Genomic DNA, 20,714 nt, shown 5'->3' with positions numbered 1-20,714 from the left:
TAGCCTACCTCTCCTCCAGCAGATCTTCCTGACCCAGGAATCGAACCGGGGTCTCCTGCATTGCAGGTGGATTCTTCACCAATTGAACTACCATGTAAGCCCCCAGATGAAAGAATAATTGAATACAATGATGAATCCCTGCTGTGTCTTGCTGATTTCACAGAAGAGGTGGTATCTGAACTAAGCCTTGAAAGTACTACCCATCCATTCATCTATCCATCATCCATCCATCCATGTTTATTCAGATGTTCACTGAGCGCCTTCTACAGGCCAGACATTCTGAAAAGCGTAGAGAATACAGACACAATCTCTGCCTTTAAAAAGGTGATGATAAAAAGTAACAAAAACAAGGACTTCCCTGGTGGTCCAGTGGTGAAGACTTTCTGTGCTTCCACTGCGGGGGGCATGGGCTGGATCCCTGGTTGGGGCACTAAGATCCTACATGCTGCGTGGTGTGGCCAAAAATATAAAGGAATTTAAAAGTATTGAAAAAAAAAAAGAACAAGATGACAGGGTAACTGCTCTGATGGCGTACACCTGGCTCTGGAAAAGCTCCGATTAAGGAAAGCCTTCACCGACGAGGTGACTTTTAAGCTACGTCTTCAGGGAGAATGGCCATTTGCAGGAGGAAGGCGTGGCACGAGCTATTGCCTGGAGAACGCGAGTGTAGAGAATGGTAAGGGCTCTGCGTAACTGAACACTTGTCACTAGCAGAGGGTGAGCCAGGGTGGGGACGGCGGGAGGCGTGCCTGAAAGGTGGGCAGAGGCTGGAGCAGGCACGCTCTCAGAGGCCATTCCAAGGGCGCTGGGCTTCGCCTGCGAGTCACAGAAGGTTCTAAAGAGGGGAGTGACACAACCAGATGGGTCCTTCAGAGAGGTCCTCTGGCTTCAGCCTGGGAGACTGCAAGTTGGTCCAGACCAGAGGTGCTCAGAGCGCGGTCTGGGAGACAGCAGGGGTTTGGAGGTAAGTGGCTAGGAGCATGTGTATGCTCCTGTGGCAAGTTGCCTGCTGCCTCTGTCACAGGGCACAGGGCACGGTGTTAACTGTATACCTGTCCTCTCCACTAGACAGCAAAGTGGACCCCTTCCCCATCTTCTTCCAGGTCCCTCCAGGATCCTTTACTTGATTCCTGTCGACATTCTGCCTCCCTTTCATGTTCCTACTTGAAAACAGCATCAGCAGCCACAGAAATGCTAGACGTGTAAAGCGATGCTGGCACGAAGTCATCCATTCCCTCAACAGACAGAAGCAGAGTACCTACTGCATGCCAGGCCTCGCCAGGAGCTTAGGGACACGGCCCTGAATGAGACAGACTTGGCCCCTGACTCCCTGGAGCCTTCTGGATGGTGGGGAAGCAAAAGTGAAACACAGACAGGTGGGACCTGCAAACTAAGAGGAGCATCTCAAAGGCGGAGTTAGGAGAAAGACTGACAGAAGAAACATAACCCAGAGGTGTCCAGGGGGGCCCAGTGGCAATAGGAACACAGGGACTGAGGTTCAACCAACATTCAGGCCAAGGGCGCAAAAGCACGTGCAAAGGGCCTGTGGCAGCAGAGAACTCAACAACGTGGTTTAAGGGAAGCAAGGAAAGGGAGAACAATTTGCGGTCAGGCTGGAGGTGGACACCAGGAATAAATGCTGCCGTGCCTTGAGAGCCACACTTGGCTGGGATCATGGTGGAAGAGATCTTCAAAGAGAGGCAGGCCGATCGAGGTTCATGTTGGCGGTATTGTGACGGAATGGAACAGTCAGGGCTGTGCCGTCAGCAAACCAAGGTTCAAAGCCCAACTGTGTGACCTTGTGCACACTGCTCACCCCCCCGCCCTGGAGTCTCTCTGGGGATGACACGCCTGCCCCACAGGATGGGAAGTAGCGCACATGAAGGCCCGGGGCTTACTGAGGGGGTCCCATGAGCGACACATTCATCAGGCTCCCTTTGGTAAGGACTCCAGTGTTCTCGCCTGGAGAATGCCAGGAACAGGGGAGCCTGGTGGGCTGCCGTCTATGGGGTCGCACAGAGTCGGACACGACTGGAGTGACTTAGCAGCAGCAGCAGCAGCTAAGATGCTGCGATTGCGTTCAGTGTTCTCCCACAAGTTTGGACATCTTGTCAAGACAGAATGGGAGGCTTGAGTCTCAAGATGGAGCTTTCATGGTCTCAGTTAAAGGCTCAGCTCCTGGCACTACAGCAAGGAAACCAGGCTGGGGACCGAAGACCTGGCTCCTAGACTGCCTTCTACCACACACAGGCCGCGTCACCTTGGCCAAGTTCCTCCCCTTCTCTGGGCCTCAGTTTCCACATCTGTGAATTGAGAGGGGATGGAGCTCAGCCGTCCCTAGGGGCCTCCGTCACGTCATCCTCTGGGCTCAGCACAAGTGGGGGACAGAGAATCATCTCAGATGAAACGCCCAACCTCGCTCTGCCCTGGCCTGGGCTCCCTGGCGGTATGGACTGTAACTCCCACTCACAGGGGCTCCTGGGTGCAGACCCCTCATGGAAAACACTCCTCAGTCACCCTCGGGGGCACCAGGCAGTGCTGGGCTCCCCCTTCCCCACCAGGAACAAGCAGCATAGACACTCCCGACCGCGCCAAATAAAACCAAGGCACGCCAGCCATGCTGTGTGGGATTGCCCGCTGAGCCTTTATTGGCATCCCGGAAGGGAGGGTGGGGAAAGCAACAAGGGGGGGCCCTCAACGGCCCAAAGCGCGTGCTCAGAGCTCTGCGGATACAAAGATGTAAAGCTTGGCCACAAAGGAGCTGACGGTGCCGTGGCGGGAGAGGTCCATCCTGACGGTCAGGAGCATGTCCCTGGGCTCGGGGACAGGCTTGGTGAGGGCCACCACCCCGCTGTGGTGGTTCACCTTCCGGGTGGTGAAAAAGCCCTCCTCGTTGCCGCCGGTGATGGCCAGCTGCATGCTGTCCCCGGGGACGACACTGGAGGGGCCCATGCGGAAAACCACGGCGGGCACTTGGATGTTGGTGGGGAAAGAGAGGTGGTAGTAGGTTATTCTCAGAGGCAGCTTGGGGCACTCCTGATTCTCATGGCAAGGCAAGCGCTCGCAGCGGCTGCAAGAAAAGTGGACAGAGAGACAAGGAGAGGGTTAGGGCCCATTCAGCAAGCGGAGAAACAACAGAGCGTGGGGCGGGGTAAGCGGGGGGGGGGGGCCTGCTGGGCGGGGCCTCCCGCCGCCCCTCTGGCCAATCAGCCAGCGAGAAGAGCACCCCTCACTCACCTGTGGGAGGTGCCGGGGACCTCCAGCCGCTGACTCAGGCACTAGCCTCTTCCAACACCCTCGGGGGCGCTGGGTGGCTGGGATTGGGGTTGTGCCTGGAGCAAGGTGTGTCCCTCTCTCAACGGCAGAGCCCCACCCCAGGCTATCCTCAACAGGCACACCCTTCCCTCTGAGTGTTGTCCAGGCTCCCAGCTCCTCACCCAGGCAGTGGTCAGGGCGACGGTCCAGGTCAGCAAACATGGCTGCCGCCATTTACAGAGCATTTGGCTATTCGTCAGCATGCCTTTGCTAGAGGGATCACACCCTCACTGTGAGGGGGAGTTGAGGGCCATTTTTCAGATGAGGAAACTGAGGGTGAAAGAATCAGTGGCTTTCGCGAGGTCACAGTGTGTAAGGAAGCTAGATTTGTGCTCAGTCAAGTATTTTTCTGTCTTTCCTCACTAAAGCTTTGTACTCTAGGCCCAGTTCCTTGTCTGTATTCACAGGACCAACCAGGGCTTGGGGCAGAGATATAGACAGGTTCTAACCTCCTAGGTCAAGATGGAGACAGGTCCTAACTTCCTGTGACACGATGGAGACACGTCCTAACTTCCTGTGACAGGTCCTAACTTCCTGTGACAGGATGGAGACACATCCTAACTTCCTGTGACACAATGGAGACACATCTTAACTTCCTGTGACAGGTCCTAACTTCCTGTGACACAATGGAGACACGTCCTAACTTCCTGTGACAGGTCCTAACTTCCTGTGACACGATGGAGACACATCCTAACTTCCTGTGACACGATGGAGACACGTCCTAACTTCCTGTGACAGGATGGAGACACATCCTAACTTCCTGTGACACGATGGAGACACGTCCTAACTTCCTGTGACAGGTCCTAACTTCCTGTGACAGGATGGAGACACATCCTAACTTCCTGTGACAGGATGGAGACACATCCTAACTTCCTGTGACACAATGGAGACACATCTTAACTTCCTGTGACAGGTCCTAACTTCCTGTGACACAATGGAGACACGTCCTAACTTCCTGTGACAGGTCCTAACTTCCTGTGACACGATGGAGACACATCCTAACTTCCTGTGACACGATGGAGACACATCCTAACTTCCTGTGACACGATGGAGACACGTCCTAACTTCCTGTGACAGGTCCTAACTTCCTGTGACAGGATGGAGACACATCCTAACTTCCTGTGACAGGATGGAGACACATCCTAACTTCCTGTGACACGATGGAGACACATCTTAACTTCCTGTGACAGGTCCTAACTTCCTGTGACAGGATGGAGACACATCCTAACTTCCTGTGACAGGATGGAGACACATCCTAACTTCCTGTGACACGATGGAGACACATCTTAACTTCCTGTGACAGGTCCTAACTTCCTGTGACACAATGGAGACAGGTCCTAACTTCTTGTGACAGGTCCTAACTTCCTGTGACAGGATGGAGACACGTTCTAACTTCCTGTGACGGGACAGAGATATGTCCTAACTTCCTGTGACACGATGAAGACACGGCCTAACTTCCTGTGAGAGAAGATTTATTGCTCCTAAATTCCTGCGACAGGATTATGAGGATAGGTTTTAACTTCCTTTGACAGAGTAAAGACAGATTCTAACTTCCTGTGACAGGAAGGGGACAGGTTCTAACCTTCTGTGAGATGATAAGAACTGGCCTACCTTCTGCCTCTTGAACTCCATCACAATATGAAGGCAGCTGCCTTAGAAGCAGAGCCAAGGTGCTGAGCCCCACAGGACTTGACAGAGCATGTCCCGGGAAGTTTCGCCATCTCAACCGTGCTTGGATTCTCCAGTTGCGGGCATCTACCATCGTCCTTGTCTTCCATCATGCCTCCATTTCAGCTTTTCAGTTTCCATGCTTCGTGCTGGGTGACTAGAACTTATTTAACACTTGGCATTCATTGTTAGCAAGCCTGTCTCTTTCTATATCCTACATCCAGGCTCTTTATCAGGACTCACTCACTGGAATCCTTTCATTTACTTGGCTGTTTACCATTTTGAGCTCTTAGAAATGGCAGCCCTAGGAATGAGCTCCATGCTAGTAAAAGCATGTGAAAATCAGGAACACTGAAGATGAAAGTTTTGTAAGGGAGGTGGCCGACAGGCAGAGGAGAGCAGTGGGAAAGAAAGCAGGCGTGGGTACTGCTGAGGGGCCACCACCCCCACAGACACCCAGGTCCAGGCCAAATGGGGGTGCGCCAGGTGACTATGGAAAAACCAAGGAACGTGCCTGGCCTCGCTCTGGGTCAGTCAGAGTTTCTCCTTCCCCACGGTCCCCTCACTGTTCCACGTGGTTCTTGTTCTACTAACAGGAAGACCAAAGCTCAGAGAGGACGCGTAACGTGTCCACGGCCCCACAGTCTGCACTGAACGGCAGAGGCAAAGCTGGCCTGTGTGTGTGTGCTCAGCCGCTCAGTCATGCCCAGCTCTTTGAGACCCCGTGAACTGTAGCCCACCAGGCTCCTCTGTCCATGGGATTTCCCAGGCAAGCATATGGGAGCAGGTTGCCATTTCCTACACTAGGAGATCTTCCTGACCCAGGGATCAAACCCACATCTTTGTGTTTCCTGCATTGGCAGCTGGATTCTTTATCACTGAGCCATCTGGGAAGCCCTCACTTCAAAGGCTATGTGTATACACACGCCCCCGGCTGCTTCAGGAAGGGTCTGGTGGATCTGGACACACACACACACACACCCAGCTGCTTCAGGAAGGGTCTGGTGGATCTGGACACACACACACACACACACACACAGGGTCAGGTGGATCTGGACACACACACACACCCAGCTGCTATACACACACACACCCGCCACACACACACACACACACACACCCAGCTGCCACACACACACACACACGTGCGCGCGCGCGATTCAGGACATGTACCACGCGCCCCCAGCTGCTTCAGGAAAGGTCTGGTGGATCTGGCCAGCAGGTGGTGCTACAGTCTCCATCATGTGCATTAAATTTTCCCACGTCTCCCAGGGTTTTCATTTGACAAATGATTAACACAGCATGTGTGGAAGGCAGGGAACGTGAAGTGTGTGTGAAGTTCTGGTATCGCCCCCACAGCCATCACACCAGAGAGCTGAACACTATTTCCTCCCCGATTGGTCTCCACACCCCCGACCCCACAGAGCACCCAAGCCCTTCCTCCCTCTGGGCATTTCTGGGCCCGGCTCCTTCCAGACTGTTCCATTCCCATGGCTCTTTGGCTTCGTCTCCAGTACCCAGCATCAGCTTGACACTCACTATGTGCTTTATATTAATACAGGCGCACGAGTAAATTCGGCCCTGATTTTCCTGGTCAGTTGCAACTTCAATGATTCCACTCTGCTCTGCCCCATACTTAGTATAAACATCCCAGAAAGCGTAACTACTGCCTCTGGCAAACTGCCTGTCAGACGGGGGTGGCACTGAAGTCTTCATTAGCGGGTATGTCTCGATGCAGGAGGGGCCGCCGCCACCGCATCTACTACAGAGCAGAGGAGGGGACCAGAACGCGGGGACCACCCACCTCGGTTTCCATCTCAACCAGCATGAGAGAACAATGTGCCCCAAGTATTCAGTTCAACGACTTTGTTCAGGACACCCCAAGTTCCACGAAAATGCAATTACCACACACCAGAGAAGAAAGGTCTTCTAGGCCAGCGCCTTCTCCTGGGAGGTATGGCCGCTGTGGCCGCCTGAAGCTTGCAGCCGTCCCCGCCGGCAGTTCCTGTCGTTCTGGACACAAGCCCCAGGAACTGGCCAGGGCAGGGTTCCACCCACTCCGTCCACCGGAGTTACACCCTGGGGCCGGGAGCTGTGCCAACAAAGGCCGCCAGCCTCCCTCTGGCCCTGGCTTCTGAGAGCCCGGGTCTCGGGGTCTGCCCCGCCGAGGGGGTAAAGAGGATGTTTTTGGTCCCATCCCGGGCTCAGAGACACTTTGAATATCCCTGCTGTGGGGAGGAGGGAACTATGTGGTCAGGATCTTAACAGCCTGGTCAGTCCTTGGGGCCCAGACCTGTGGTTTGTGGCCCGGCCTGCTGGGTCATGCTCCAGTTACCGCCCTTTGGCCACCGGGGAAACTGGCCAGAAGGAGGCTGTTTGGAGACAGAGAGAGAGAGAAGGTTGAGGCCCAGCAACGGAGAGAGAGAGAGACTCAAATCTTGCCAGTCTCCCTGAACGTTAAACCATGGAAGTGCTGGTTCCAGGGTCCTTTCTAATACAGCGCTTTTAACTTGTACAAATCGCTTTCTGAAGGTCAGATAAATTTCTTCAGAGGGCTTTTGCAGAAAAGGAAAAGGGCCATGAAACAGAAAACTCCAGTTTGAGGAGCCCACAGGGTTGAGAGGCTCAGCTTCGCCTCAGCTGGTGCTCTGGCCTGCGTCCTGCCCACACCTACACAATGTGGCAGTGGCCCTAAGCTATCGGGGCTCCTGTGCTCCCAGGGAAACAGCCCCCCCCCATATGTGACCAGGCAACCAAGACAAGACCCCCATTCCCCAAGGCCTCTCAACCGAGGATTCCAGGCCCGGCCCCCACTTCCTGTGCCCAGCGCTGGGCTCCTGGCTGGCCCATGATTCCTCAACAGCCCTTCAGGAGCTGAGTCTCATCTTCCCATCTAAGGACTGAGCAACCCTAGACCCAGCCGGTCACACAGTCAGCCCACAGGCACACAGTCAGCCGCGGAGCCACAGCTGCAGTCGCTCTGAGGAACGTCTGGATTCTGAGGATGAGAACAGGGCGGCTCGTGGCCATCTTCCTTACCACCACTCTGCGCCTAATACAGGCAATGACGGTGCTCCCCCTTTATCATCCCCCTGGGCCGGGCACCCGGAACGTTACCGTTAATCCTCAAGGCACAGACAAGCAGGTATTTTCCGCACGTCTTACAGAGGAAAACGGGCCCCAGGGTGACCAAGACCCCAGATCACGGCACCAAGGAACAGGAAAGCCAGGCCTGGAAGGCATGATGGGAGTCCCAGGCCTGGTTCCTTCCTCCTCCAGGCAGCCTCCCAGGCTTTGTCCTCAACCGGACACCAGGGCCACCATCCGCCTTCCTTCCATCCATAAATACTGGCAGTAAAATGTGCCTGGGGGCGTCTTACCCACAGCCCCCCAGGCTGAACCCAGAGCAAGCCATAAGGAAACGGCTCTGCCCCCACAATCACAGGTCACCCAACAGGAACCTGGAGGGCAACACCACCGCCCCCTTTACAGCAAGAAGTTCACGGGAACTGCTGATTGTAAAGGGGACCTGGAATGGACTGAATTTGGAAGGCAAACCTAAGCGAGGTTGACACCAAAGCCAGATTGTTCCAAAATGCCACAGCATCTCCATGAGGCTTGAGAACAGGAAGGGGGGCACAGACGGACCCTCAGGGCAGGGACACTCCTTCCCCAGCTCCACCCGCCTCTCAGCCTCTGCTCCGGCAGCTGGGTGGCACTGGCAAGCAACATGTGCTCAATGGGGCCACAGTCTTCCCTGAGGGGCTGCTCGGAGCCTCAACCCCCCCAACCTTGACCGTGATGGCGCCCACTTCCTGCACCTAACACAGACAGTGACGGTGCTCCCTCTTTATCATCCCCAGGGGGCAGGGTGATGAACCCAAGAGATGGAGACAAACCACTCCCTGGAGCATCAGCCCCTCAGTCAGCAGGCGTGGCTCCTTGCTGGGCATCCCCTTTCCTGGCCAGAACTCCTCGGTTGCCCTTTAATGCAGGTCCACACCCCACGCCCATCCCACCCTCCACTCGCTCCCTCTCTGCCTGACTCCTTCCCCCTTCATTCCAGCATCACCAACTCTAGGTACCCCTGCCTTCTGTGCCCCCAGCCCCACCGGGGGAGAGCCCTCCTTGATGAGAGCACACCTGCACTCTGCCCACGGCTGTTTCCCCATGGGCTCCTCCTGGGCTCAGGGCAGGGCACAGGGGCCTTTGCGGGCCCACTGTCTGCCCAGGTGCCCGCACACAGTAGGCTCACGGTGAACATTCCCCAAACAAGTAAAGGACCTTCCCCAGCTGCGGGGCAGCGAAGGATTCCACAGCATCCATCAGTGTAAGGACCAGGGAGGGTATCTGACTGCAGTCACAGTCTCAGCAAACGATGCCAGCCTACCCACCCCCAGCGTCGGAGGCGTGAAGACCCTGCGCAGGGCAGCCTCCTCCTCCCCGTTTGCCTTCATGACCGCACCCCAGTCTGAGGTCGACGGCAACCAGCCCATCTTCCAAAATCCGTGAACCCAGACACAGACAAGGGCCTGGGAGGGAGGGAGGGAGCACGGACAGACAGACAGAAACAGCTCAGACTCAAATCAAGGACACGATTGTTCTTCCCAGCTCAGGAGCACTGGCACTGCCTGTAGGCTGCTGTATAAGCCCCCGGCTCTCGGAATGCTGAGGGCTGGCAAACCCAGCCCTGGGGTGGCTTTTCCCTACCTGCAAGAACGCCTGCTGTGGAAACAGAGAGGGCGGGGAGAGGTGGGGCAGGGGCGAGATCCAGAGGATGAACATCCCCGATGCTAGGAAGAACACTGGGGCTGTCTTAGCATCTCCTGCTCTAGCTTTCGGCCAGAATAAGCACACGCCAGGGCCTGGGACCCTTACCCCAGATAGCCCTAACCCCCTGGCAGGAGAAGCAGGGCCAAGGTCAAGAGGCTGAGTCTCCCAGGCAGCCTGGCTGGGTGCTGGCACTGCCCAGGGCAGGAGGGAAGGGATCCTGTGTCCACACTTCTGAGATTGGCTCCCACCGAGGAGCTTTCCCTGAAACGATCTCTGGGGGCAGGAAAGGAGATCCACCCAACAAAACAAGGGTTGGGGTTGTGTGTGGCGAGACCAAAGGGTCCTCACTGCTCCCTGATGAACAGGGTCTCTATAGACACTCCAGCAGACATCTGGTGGCCTGAGAGTCAGTGAGCTTGCAGTGACACATGGACACACAGCTTCAAGCTGAGAACTCACACCCTTCCGTGCTGTCCCCACACCATCACTGGGCCGGATAGAATCTGGTTTTCAGGTGGGTTCATCTAACGATGCCCCAACAAGTCCCGTTGGCCCACCGGGAGTCATCACTACCTCCACCTGAGTCAGCACGCTCTGTCTCCTGCATCCCACAGAGGTGGACACAGAGCTGTCCCTTGCCCAAGGCTCCACCCCAGGGAACAGAGGCCAGGTTTCTGCCTGGCTCCACGCACAGGCAGGTCAGCAACCGTCAGCCCGTTTGAGGCCATTTCCTTCACTTTCTGAGACCAGTCACACTGGCATTTAGGCGCCTGAGAACCAGAGATCCTTGAGTTTCCCAAGACCCATGTGGGAGGACACAGCTCATGAACACCCCCTTCCGCCTCGTGCAGGCCGGGAGCCCGGCCCCTAGGAAGTCCGACACAGATGACCGCAGGGCCCAAGGGACTTACGTGTCTGTGGAGCGGCGGTAGTTCTCGGGACACTCGAAGGCCAGGCAGCGGAAGCCGCCCTGGATGTTGAAGCAGGTCTCATTGATGGAGCAGTTGTGGATGCCAGTCACACACTCATCAATGTCTGCAGGAGACCCCAAGGCAGCACGGTGAAGCCTGAGGCCCCCCAAGCCATCCCCGGCCCAGATGGGGGTGCCCAGAGTTTGGGGGATCGGGCCATCCTTGCCCTCCGTTGACTGCTATCCGGAGCACAGCCGTGTGCCAGCTCTTTTGTTTATAGGAGATCTGTATTTAATTTACCTACTATTCATGATCCCTGGAGTGAGCATAATAACAACAGAGTCCTCTAAATGATGGCCCTTGAAGTGTTTTGCAGGAAATACTTGATTTTCATTATCATTAAATGAGGCAAGTACTGGTTATTATCCTCATTTTAGGAAGAGGTCATGGGCTTAAAGTGACTGGTTTAAGGCCACACATTTTATAAGTGGGGGAGCTGAGCTTTGAACCCAGGTAGCCAGCGCCTCTCCAAGGCTCTCAAGGTGCATCAGTCTTACCTCGCGTGCCGCTTCTAACATCTGAGGAGGGAACGGGCAGAAGCCACTAGCCCCACGTTACAGATGAGGAAACTGAGGCGGAAAGGGAGTCTATGTTGTGCCCAGCTTCCAAAGTCACTGACTGTCTGGGTTGGACCAGAACCAGGCCTGGGGCACATCAGGAGGTCACTTGGACATGGGGAGTCGTCCCCTACCCCACAACTGTCCGGAGCAGTCAAATGATGGGTTCAGGGGACATCACCGTGCCAGAGGCATCAGTTGCAAGTGTGCACGCTGTCGTTTCAGTTGGGTCTGACTCTCTGTGACCCCGTGGACTGTAGCCCACCAAGCTCCTTTGTCCATGGGGATTGTCCAGGCAAGAATACTGGAGTGGGTTGCCACGCCCTCCTCCAGGGGATCTTCCCACCCCAGGGATCAAACCCAGGTCTCTTTTGTTTCTTGCATTGGCAGACAGGTTCTTTACCACTAGCGCCACCTGGGAAGTCCTAAGGCATCTGTGAAGAGGTGCCAAATCCTGACCATTGGTAGCAAAAACAGCAGTCCCCAGTCTCAAAGCCCGAGAGAGGCTCAGGAATGTGTTTTCGCTGTGTCTGGCAGAACCCCAGGCTGCGGTGAGGGCGCCTGGCCAGGTCATCTGCTCCTTCAGAAATGTGAAAACAGAGCGACTTCCATCCGGAGCTCTGGACAGCCGAGCAGTCCCTCCCAGGAAACACCGCAGCTCCTGCCGCCTTTGATCACAGTCTGAAAACCCCCTTCATGACCAGAAAGGACATCTGCAGAACCCTGGCCCCCAGAGCCTCCGGACCGCCAGCCCCGTAGGAGGCTCGCTGCAGGGGCTGGACAGTCCCAGCCTCTGATTCAGCTGCTGTGGCCATTGCCGAGGGTAAGGCCAGCATGCCCATTCCGGGGTTGCTCATTCACAAATATCTCCTTAGCTGCCCTCTCAGTAACCCAAGAGACAGTGATTCGATGACCCCTGGAGTGGTCATCCACTCCAGGAACTGGGAGCTAAGGATAGCATGCAGGCCACTCACCCTTCATTTAGCCGATCCCGGGGCTCCGCGGGAACCCCGGCCATAAAGGCCTTCGACACAGAGACCTCAGGGTGGGGACACACCCTGAGCAGGTCCACCCCCTGCCAAGTGGGGACCAGCGCCCTGGGACAGAGGCCGGCTCCACCGGCTCACCGCTGTGCCCTGAGCACCCGGCAGGGCCTGGGTGTGTCGCGTGACTGAACGAGAGACTAAACAGCAGTGCCACGCTGTGGGCCCTTCTGGGTACTGACGGCCTGCTTCCTTGATGCTGGGCGTCTTCCTTTCAAAGGCTGTCAGCCCCACTTCCGCCCCCTGGGGGCTGCCCGGGGCAGAACAGAAGAACTGTGAACCCCTGGTGGATAAGCGTGCCCGAGTGTGGGAACAGGGTGCCCGTGGGGTGAGGACACACCCAGGATACAGAGTCGTCCCCCCCAAACGCACCCCGCCTGTGCTGTGGCTGCTGGGCCTCAGTCCCCCCCACCCCACAGAGCCCCAAGAGGGCCTGGGAGACCCCGGGGGACCCTGCCCTACTCACCTTGGCAGTTGCGGCCGTTCGGGGCCAGCCGGTAACCGGTCGAGGGGCAGCTGCACTGGAAGCTCCCGGGGACATTGATGCAGCGGTAGGAGCAGATGTGGCCCCCCGTGGGCAGGGCGCACTCATCAATGTCTGTGACAGCAAAGCCTACCCTCAGCATCTGTGTGGACCCCCGCCCCAGGCTGGGCTAATCCCCCAGTGGGCTGAGCTGTGACCTGGAAGTCAGCCCCAAGGGTGAGCTGGACACAGGGGAGTCTCAAAGTGCCAGGGCTGGGGCAGCCTCCGAGGTCATCACACCAGAAGGGCACGCTGAGTCCCAGAGAGGGAAAAGGCCTAGCCTAGGGCCACACAGCAAGCTCTTGGTGTGAAGTCTGCAGGGCAGGGAGAGGGAGACTGGGGAACAAAGGGGAGCCAAGGGCTTTGGAATGACGCACACAGAGGCACCCTGCCGGCTCCATCCTGACGCCGATGATTATAAATGTCCAAACGACAGACACACTTCACATAATAAAAATAGGAATAACCTTACAAACAGTTGCCTTCTGAGCACCGACATTGTGCCAGGCATGTACGAAGTGCTCTTGAATCATCATTTGCTTTCATCCTCCGACCACTAGGTAAGTGTGGGGTGAACCCGGATGTTACAGAGGAGGGTAGCCCAGGCCCCCTGAGGGGCTTCTGAAAGGTCAGAGGCAGAGGGTCGAGCGAGGGGTGTGACTCCTCGCCCCCACGCCCCCCACCCCTGCCCTGCTCAAGGTCTGGGCGGCACCCACGGCCATAACCACCGTTCCGTTTTATGTCACTAAAGAAATCTGGGAGTGGGTTTCCTCCTTTACAAACCTCATTCTCAACAATGTGTAAAGTCCATCCAAACACATCTCAGAGGGAAGAAACCCAGGCCACTCGCCAGCCAGGAGGAGCAGGGAGTGGGGGACTGGAGAGAGGCGGCCTCTCCCGCTCACCTTCACAGGTGACCCCGTCCACGTCACTGAGCTGGTAGCCTCGCCGGCAATAACACTGGTAGGAGCCGTAGACGTTGGCACACTCCTGGCTGCAGGGGCTGCTGTTACACTCGTTCACGTCTGAAAGAGACAGGGTCCCGAGGCTACTGAGTCCCTGGTCCCTGGTCGAGCAGGTCATGACCTCCCTCCCATGTCCGTGGGCCATGACCTCCCTTGAGTTAACACACACACAGAGGCAGAGGCTACCACATGTAGGGCCAGGGACCTGCTTGAGGTTTCCAACTCCAGCCCCTCAAGGCTGGGGCTCTGGCATCTTCCCACCCCTGCCACTGCCTGCTTCAAGCCACACCGACCCTGGGGCTATTGCTCTTCTGTTCTCTTTGCCTAGAACAGGGATCAGCAAACTTCCGGCCCACCACTTGTGTTTGCAAATAAAGTTTTATTGGCACACAGCCACACTCAATCCTTTACCATAGTCCACGGCTGCCTGTGCACTATAATGGCAGAGTTAAGGAGGCACAATCGAGATGCGGCTGGCAAAGCCTAAAATATTTACTGTGTGGCTTTTAGTAAAAAAAAAAAGTTTGCCAACCTCTGGCCCAGAAGTCCCTTCTCATTTTTGTTTACTGCTAATTCTTAGCAGGGCAGGAGGGGTGAGCAGGGGGGATGTCCTTTAGTGTCTCACCCCCCTCACCCCTGCAGCCCCCCACGCCTGGCCTGGCTGTCACAGGACCCCCTGTGCACTTGGTCACCTCTGCCCAGTGTGGTGTCTCGTTACATCCCAGAGACACTCCCTGAAGGCAGGAACCATGTTCTTGCTACACCCCTGGAGCAGGGGGTGGTTTGTAACCGCTCGGCGGAATAACGCAGCAACCTGGCCGGGCCCTGGTTTCGGGCAAAATCGTCCACTAACGGGTATGAGTATCTACTATTCAGTCATTAAGGAGTCATCACGGACAGCACAAGCCACAAATGATAATAACAAAGATGCCAGCAGTCTCCATGTCATGAGCACGCCATCTCACGCAGGGCACTGTGAGACACTGGACAGGCTCCACTGTGTTTCATTTAGGACCCCTACTAGTGGCATTAGGTCGGTCTCATTAGCCCCATTTTGCAGATGAGGACCCTGAGGCCCAGAAATGCCAAGTTACTCTCAAAACCATAAACGTGACAGAGCTGGGATTTGAACCCAGGCCCGAGGGATGCCCTCTACCCCGCCCCGCCCCATGCATGAATCTGGTTCCTTGCCATTACGTGTGTGTGTGTTGGGTCTGGTTCCTGGGGACGAATCCCAGAACTTCAGGGGAAGCCTAGGACCCAGGAGCCCCTCACACTGTCCATCCTTCGGGGTGAGAATTACACGCTGGGGTGCATCCTGGCATATCTGTGATCATCCTTCTCAATCCAGAATTATAAGACCTGCCGTGTCTGGAGGCTGGCTCTACAGGTCACACCTGGGAACTGCGCTGCTTAAAGGGAGCTTGAGAGGGACTGCCGAGGGTCGTCAGAGGCTCTCAGTTTCTGCTGGCCCCCTCACCTAACTCCCATAGAAGGGGTGACGCCGCTGAGCACCTACTGTGTGCCAGGTCCCGGGCTTCTCAGCTCATCTCAGTCCTTCCCACCAGAGGGAGGCAGTGTTGTTCTGGGCACCAATTCAACCTGGTCGAAGCCACCCACCAGAGACCTGACCAAATAGCATCAGCTCAAGACCATGACCCTTGAAATGCCTGCCTGGGAAAGCTCTACACTGCCAAAGAATTTCCTGTGTGTTCCAGCCAACACCGGACAGCAGGCCCTGACCTCCCTTTTCCTTAGAAGCGTTTACTTCAGAAAACCTGCAGATGTAAATCCTTCCTCTGTCCCTTTGAGATGTATCTTCTGCAACCCAGGAGTGTCCTTCTGAGAACATGGGAACCAAGCCTTTGAAATGCAGTCAAGAGGAGGGAGTCCCCCTCCCCCAACTCTCACTCTGCAGGAGGGTCAGAGCCAGTGAGCAGACACAGCTGGCCTAACTGCGCTGTCCACTGACCTTAACATCCTTCAGTGCTACTCCTTAGCAGGCCCCAGCATCTAGAAAGCCTGCACCTTTTGTCCTGGTGGAGTTGAGACCAGTTTATGCCAAACTCTCTCTCCTCTATCGCAGGAGTGTAAATAAAATCTGTCTTACCACTTTAAACAAGTATCCAGCTTCTGCTTCCCTCTGGCACTGTTGTTTAGTGGCTAAGACATGTGTGACTCTTGCGTCCCCATGGACTGTAGCCTGCCAGGCTCCTCTGTCCACGGGATTCTCCAGGCAAGAATACTGGAGTGGGTAGCCATTCCCTTCTCCAGGGGATCTTCCTGACCCAGGGATTGAACCCACATCTCCTGAGTTGGCAGGCAGATTCTTTACCACCAAACCACCAGGGAAGCCCCCCTCTTTGGCATAAACAACCTCATCTCCCCCGTGAGGACACTGAGGCTGATGAGGTCAGCCACCCCCCAGGGTCACGTGAGGACCGCGGTGGGTCAGACGCCCTCAGATTTCCGCGCTCTCCGCCACATCCCACACGGCTTCTGCAGCTCACTCGTCCAGCCTCACGTGCGCACAGGCGTTATCTGCACCCCTGGACCCAGGGGAAACGGGGCGGGCCGTCATCTCTGACAGGCAAGTTTTTAGAGGCGTCGCCCCGCTAACACATCATCTGATACACGTTGGGGCACGAGTGAGTCATTCCCAAGCGGGCCTGCCGGGGGAGCGGAGGGGAAGCGGGCAGCTCGGGGAAGGGAGCGATGTAGGCCCGGGGGCCCCGACCCCTGCCCAAGGCCGGGCCTCACCTTCGCAGGAGCGGCCGTCGGAGGAGAGCCGGAAGCCGATGGTGCAGCTGCAGTAGTACGAGCCGGGCGTGTTCTCACACTTGTGGCCGCACAGGCGGCCTGGGTACCGCCGGCACTCGTTGATGTCTGAAACGGAGCAGGCGGGCGGCTCAGGCAGTGTCCTCCCTGGCAGCTCGCGACCTCTGCCCCCCACCTCCACCGCCCTCCTCCCCCGGGGAAGGGCACAGTGACCCGTTCCAAACGCACGGCACGTCATGGGGGTGCCGGGACCACCCTGCCTCTCTGCCCACTGGGGCAGCGGCGTGCTCCTTCCAGGACAGTATGCCTGGGCATGTTCCCCTCCCCCCACCAGCCCTCCATCCTGGAGCCCGAGGGCGGGTCCTCTGGGACCCGACTGAGGTGTCATGGGGCAGGGCAGGGCAGGGACCAGCCTCTCCTGAGCACCCTGGCTTGGGGGCGACAGACGTCCACCAGCAGGATCCGTCCTGGTTCCCCAAGCTCAGGTCACCATGCCGTCCTGGGTTCTCACCACCCAGAGGGAGCACACAGCTCTGGGCCCTGTACCCTGCAGGTCAGCGGTGATTCTCTGGGAAATCACAAGACTCTGTGATTTGTCCAGGGGGCTGGAGTCTCGGGGCTAGCAGAGCACTTGCTCTGCAGGTGGGAACACCCCCCAGGAGCCGCATGACTGGAACTAGAATGGGGGTCTCCCGATTCGGGTCTCTTCTCCAGCACCGTCTGAACTCAGGATGGTCAGAGGTCACTCCAGGTGCACCCCGGGCTGGTTCTCCTTGGTGTCCCCTGGCCAGCCCCCCTCCCACCGCAGAGACACCCACACATACCCACACATGTCCTGCTGACGCCATCGAAGTAGTACCCGGCCTTGCACTCACAGCGGAAACTTCCAGGGGAGTTCACGCACAGGTGCCCCGGCCCACAGGGCTCAGAGGGGGGAGAGCACTCGTCCACATCTTGCAGAAAAGAAAGGCACATTGAAAACCCTTTAGTGTGGGAGGGGGCGTGATCAGAACGGAAGGCAAGGAAGGAGCCCATAAAAACGTTACTGACAAAGTGGCACCGTCTAATTCTTCAACGTGATTTCCCAGATTACGTCCTATGCACTGGGGAGACAGCTGACCCGACGTAGCCTCTACCCTCAGGGGATTCCTGCTACTGTAAGCCAGCAGTGGCCCCAGCTAAGTAAGTCAGGAAGTGCCCAGGGACTGCGGAGAGGCTGAGGAAGGAGGAGACTCCTCTGCATGGCAGGGATCTGGGCAGGATGGGCGCAAGATGCCTTTGCCTGAACCCAAAGGAAGGTAGGAGCAGGTGGCAAAGGGAACAATGGAAGATCAAAAGTCACACAGACAGAGGCGGGCAGGGCTTGTTGGGGAAGCAGTAAGACCCATTTCATCTGGATTATAAAGTTTGTGAGGTTAGGGTCAATTCAGGAGGACTGAATTGGAAGCGGGGCTTCCCTGGTGGCTCAGATGGTAAAGAATCCGCCTGCAAAGCAGGAGATGCGGGTTCGCTCCCTGGGTGCTCTCCCTGGAGGAGGGCATGGCAACCCACTCCAGTATTCTTGCCTGGAGAATCCCATGGACAGAGGAGCCTGGCGGGCTACAGTCCATAGGGCCGCAAAGAGTCGGACACGACTGAAGCAACTGAGTACCCTCTCACACGCACGAACTGCAAGCAGGAGCATCAGTCCTCTGTCTGCCCCAGTGAGGAGCCATCACCAAAGGGAGCTCTGGGCAGGAAGGGGCAGGAGAGCTTTCAGCTCAGAATGAATGGGACAGACTTGAAGGGGCAAAGCTGGAGGCAGTAGGTGGGCTGGCATTCTACTGCAACGGTCCAGGCAATAGCCAGTAAAGATCTAGGCTTGGCGATCAGCCAGGGGCTAGATGGACAGGTGCACACCGCTTCCTTTGGGGATCTGCTCTCTCCTTCCAGAGAAGGGAGGGTTGTGCTGGAGCAGACAGAAAAGTCCATTTCAAACAGGCTTTCTCTTTTAATACCAACCAACGCAGCGGGTTCCCTCTTCGTTGAGATGGTAGCCACGGCCACAGTTGGGCACGTTCTTCTGGCACGTGTAGGAGCCCTCCGTGTTGATGCATGTCTGCCCAACAGGGCATGGGGCACTGATACTCAAACACTCATTGATATCTATGGGAGGAAAGACAGAGACGGCAGGGTTAATCCTGGAGGGCTTTCCCAAACCCAACATCCAGATCTCCAAAGAAGTCCCATCTCCCTCCTCTTTATGAAACCACAGATGGAGTTAAGATGATGCGCTCGGCCTGGACCACACCGCAGCCTCCCCAACGGCTCCCAGGTTACAGTAGCACACCCTACCTTAAGCAACTCCTCCTGGCCCATCTCCCTGCCCCTAAACCCTCAACACCTCCATCTCCCACTGCACCAAAGCCAAAGCCGCCTGCCTGGGAGTCCCACACAGGAACCTGGCTATTCAGGTGCCGTCCTGGGTTCACACGCTCCACACAGTCAATGAGTGTCTCCCCTGAGCTGAGTAGGGGTGACGAACAGAGGTGCCTGCCCCCTCTGTGTCGCCAATAGCACTCTGGGGGCCTCCAGTGACTGGCAGACCCTGCCCGCCTCCCAGCTACGTGGCCGGTCTCTCCTGCAGCCCAGCCTCCAGCCTCAGCCTCCAGCAGCCACGCAGATCCCCACTCTGGGCCTGCCTGGGGAGCCATAGCCCCAGCCTGCCCAGTGGACACGCCTCTCATATGAGAAGAGTCTCTGGGGCACAGCTCCCCTGACATCCCCATCCCTACTCTGGGGTCTGGGGGGCCTGTGTGAACTCAGGCCCCAGGGAGGGGCAGCTCTGAGCTCATGGCCCAGTGGGCTCCCTCCCCAACTGCACACCCCTCTGGCAGGGGACCCCTTTGACAAACGCATGCCCAACCAGAACTGGGTTTACATGACTGCTCACACTCAGACCTGGTGCAAAACTGCAGAGTGAAATTCCTACCAGAAGTAGCCTTCTGAGGGGATCTGAAGGTTTTCCAAATCACCTATAAACATCTAGGGGGCTGAGAGAAGGGGGTATGGTAGAGGACCAGCTTGCTTCCCCCCTGCAGCCCAGCCCCATCCCGACAACAGCCAGCCCGACTCCCCCTCGCCCTGTCAACATCAGCCTTTGTCGGGATAGTCTTACCGGGGCAGCACTTTACAGTTTACAAAAGCTCTCATCTCCAGTCCTGCCCTCGACCCGCACATCGAACCCACAAGACAGGCTTGCAGGGATTAAAATCTGCATTTTATAAACCGGAAAGTCCCCGAACTCAGGCCAGAGCCAGGGCCCACTGAGTGTAGAACCAGGATCTCCGGCTTCCCGGCCGGGACAAGGGCCCTGAAATCTGGGGTGGGCACAGCCTGCCAGCCACATCCAGCCCACTTCCCGTCTTTGTAAATTCGGTTCTCCTGGAGCACAGCCAGGCCCGTGCTTTTACGCTTCGTCTACAGCCGCTTCCATGCGTCTGCGACAGAGACCCTGAATCAGTGAGCTTGGCATTTATGTTCGAGGCCTTCAGAGAAAAAGCTCGGCCGTGTGTCCAGAACTAATGCAGCACTCAGAACCATCACCTCTACCTTCCCACAATCAGGTCTACAGCTCCCAAACCCCGTGCCACGGAACACCGGTGACCCTTGAGAAAACACGAGCTCTGCCGAGGGGTGAGCCCTCCAGTCTGTGAGCACCACAAGGTAGGGACCAGGCCGTCGGGGAGGCAGCCAATGAATGCGTGGCTGGGAGAGGGACCAAACAGAGCAAACAACACACAAGGTCTGAGGAGGCTGGGAAGGCCTCATACAAGCCTCTTAGGGCCCTATGTGGGAAAAGCCCAGACGATCCCAGCTGTACAAGGGCCCCCGCTCGCACCGTTTAACCCCATGACCACAGAACCCAGCACCCCTGGAGTGGATCAGCCATGCGGGCAGCCCAGTGCCGGCCTCTTCTCTCGTCCTCACCAAAACAGAAAGGAAGGTGGGCCAGCAGAGAAGGGAGAAAACCAGGAGAAGACGTGATAGCGGCCAGGCCCGCGATGACCAGACCTCAAGGGTCTAGAACATTCTACACTTTGTGACCAGGACAGAGGCCCCCACCTGTGAAGACACGCTCC

The 20,714-nt window shown here is 56.8% G+C and overlaps 1 protein-coding gene across 1 annotated transcript in view; it reads right to left on the bottom strand.

Moving 5' to 3' along the window:
* FBLN1 (fibulin 1) overlaps window positions 1–20,714 on the bottom strand; it is an 82,288-nt gene that overhangs the window by 27,781 nt on the left and 33,793 nt on the right. Inside the window, exons 9-14 of the mRNA XM_055394480.2 lie at window positions 18,595–18,738; window positions 17,418–17,546; window positions 16,576–16,701; window positions 13,756–13,875; window positions 12,794–12,925; window positions 10,668–10,791 (exon numbers count right to left, since the gene is read on the bottom strand). Coding sequence (XP_055250455.1) covers window positions 10,668–10,791; window positions 12,794–12,925; window positions 13,756–13,875; window positions 16,576–16,701; window positions 17,418–17,546; window positions 18,595–18,738 — 775 coding nt within the window. The remainder of the gene's footprint in view (window positions 1–10,667; window positions 10,792–12,793; window positions 12,926–13,755; window positions 13,876–16,575; window positions 16,702–17,417; window positions 17,547–18,594; window positions 18,739–20,714) is intronic.

Source organism: Moschus berezovskii, chromosome 6 (assembly GCF_049115385.1).
Source record: "Moschus berezovskii isolate FMDL1 chromosome 6, NW_MosBer_1.0, whole genome shotgun sequence".
NCBI classification, from domain to species: Eukaryota; Metazoa; Chordata; class Mammalia; order Artiodactyla; family Moschidae; genus Moschus; species Moschus berezovskii.
Note: the sequence above shows the minus strand (reverse complement) of the source record. Positions and strands in the feature narration are given on the sequence as shown.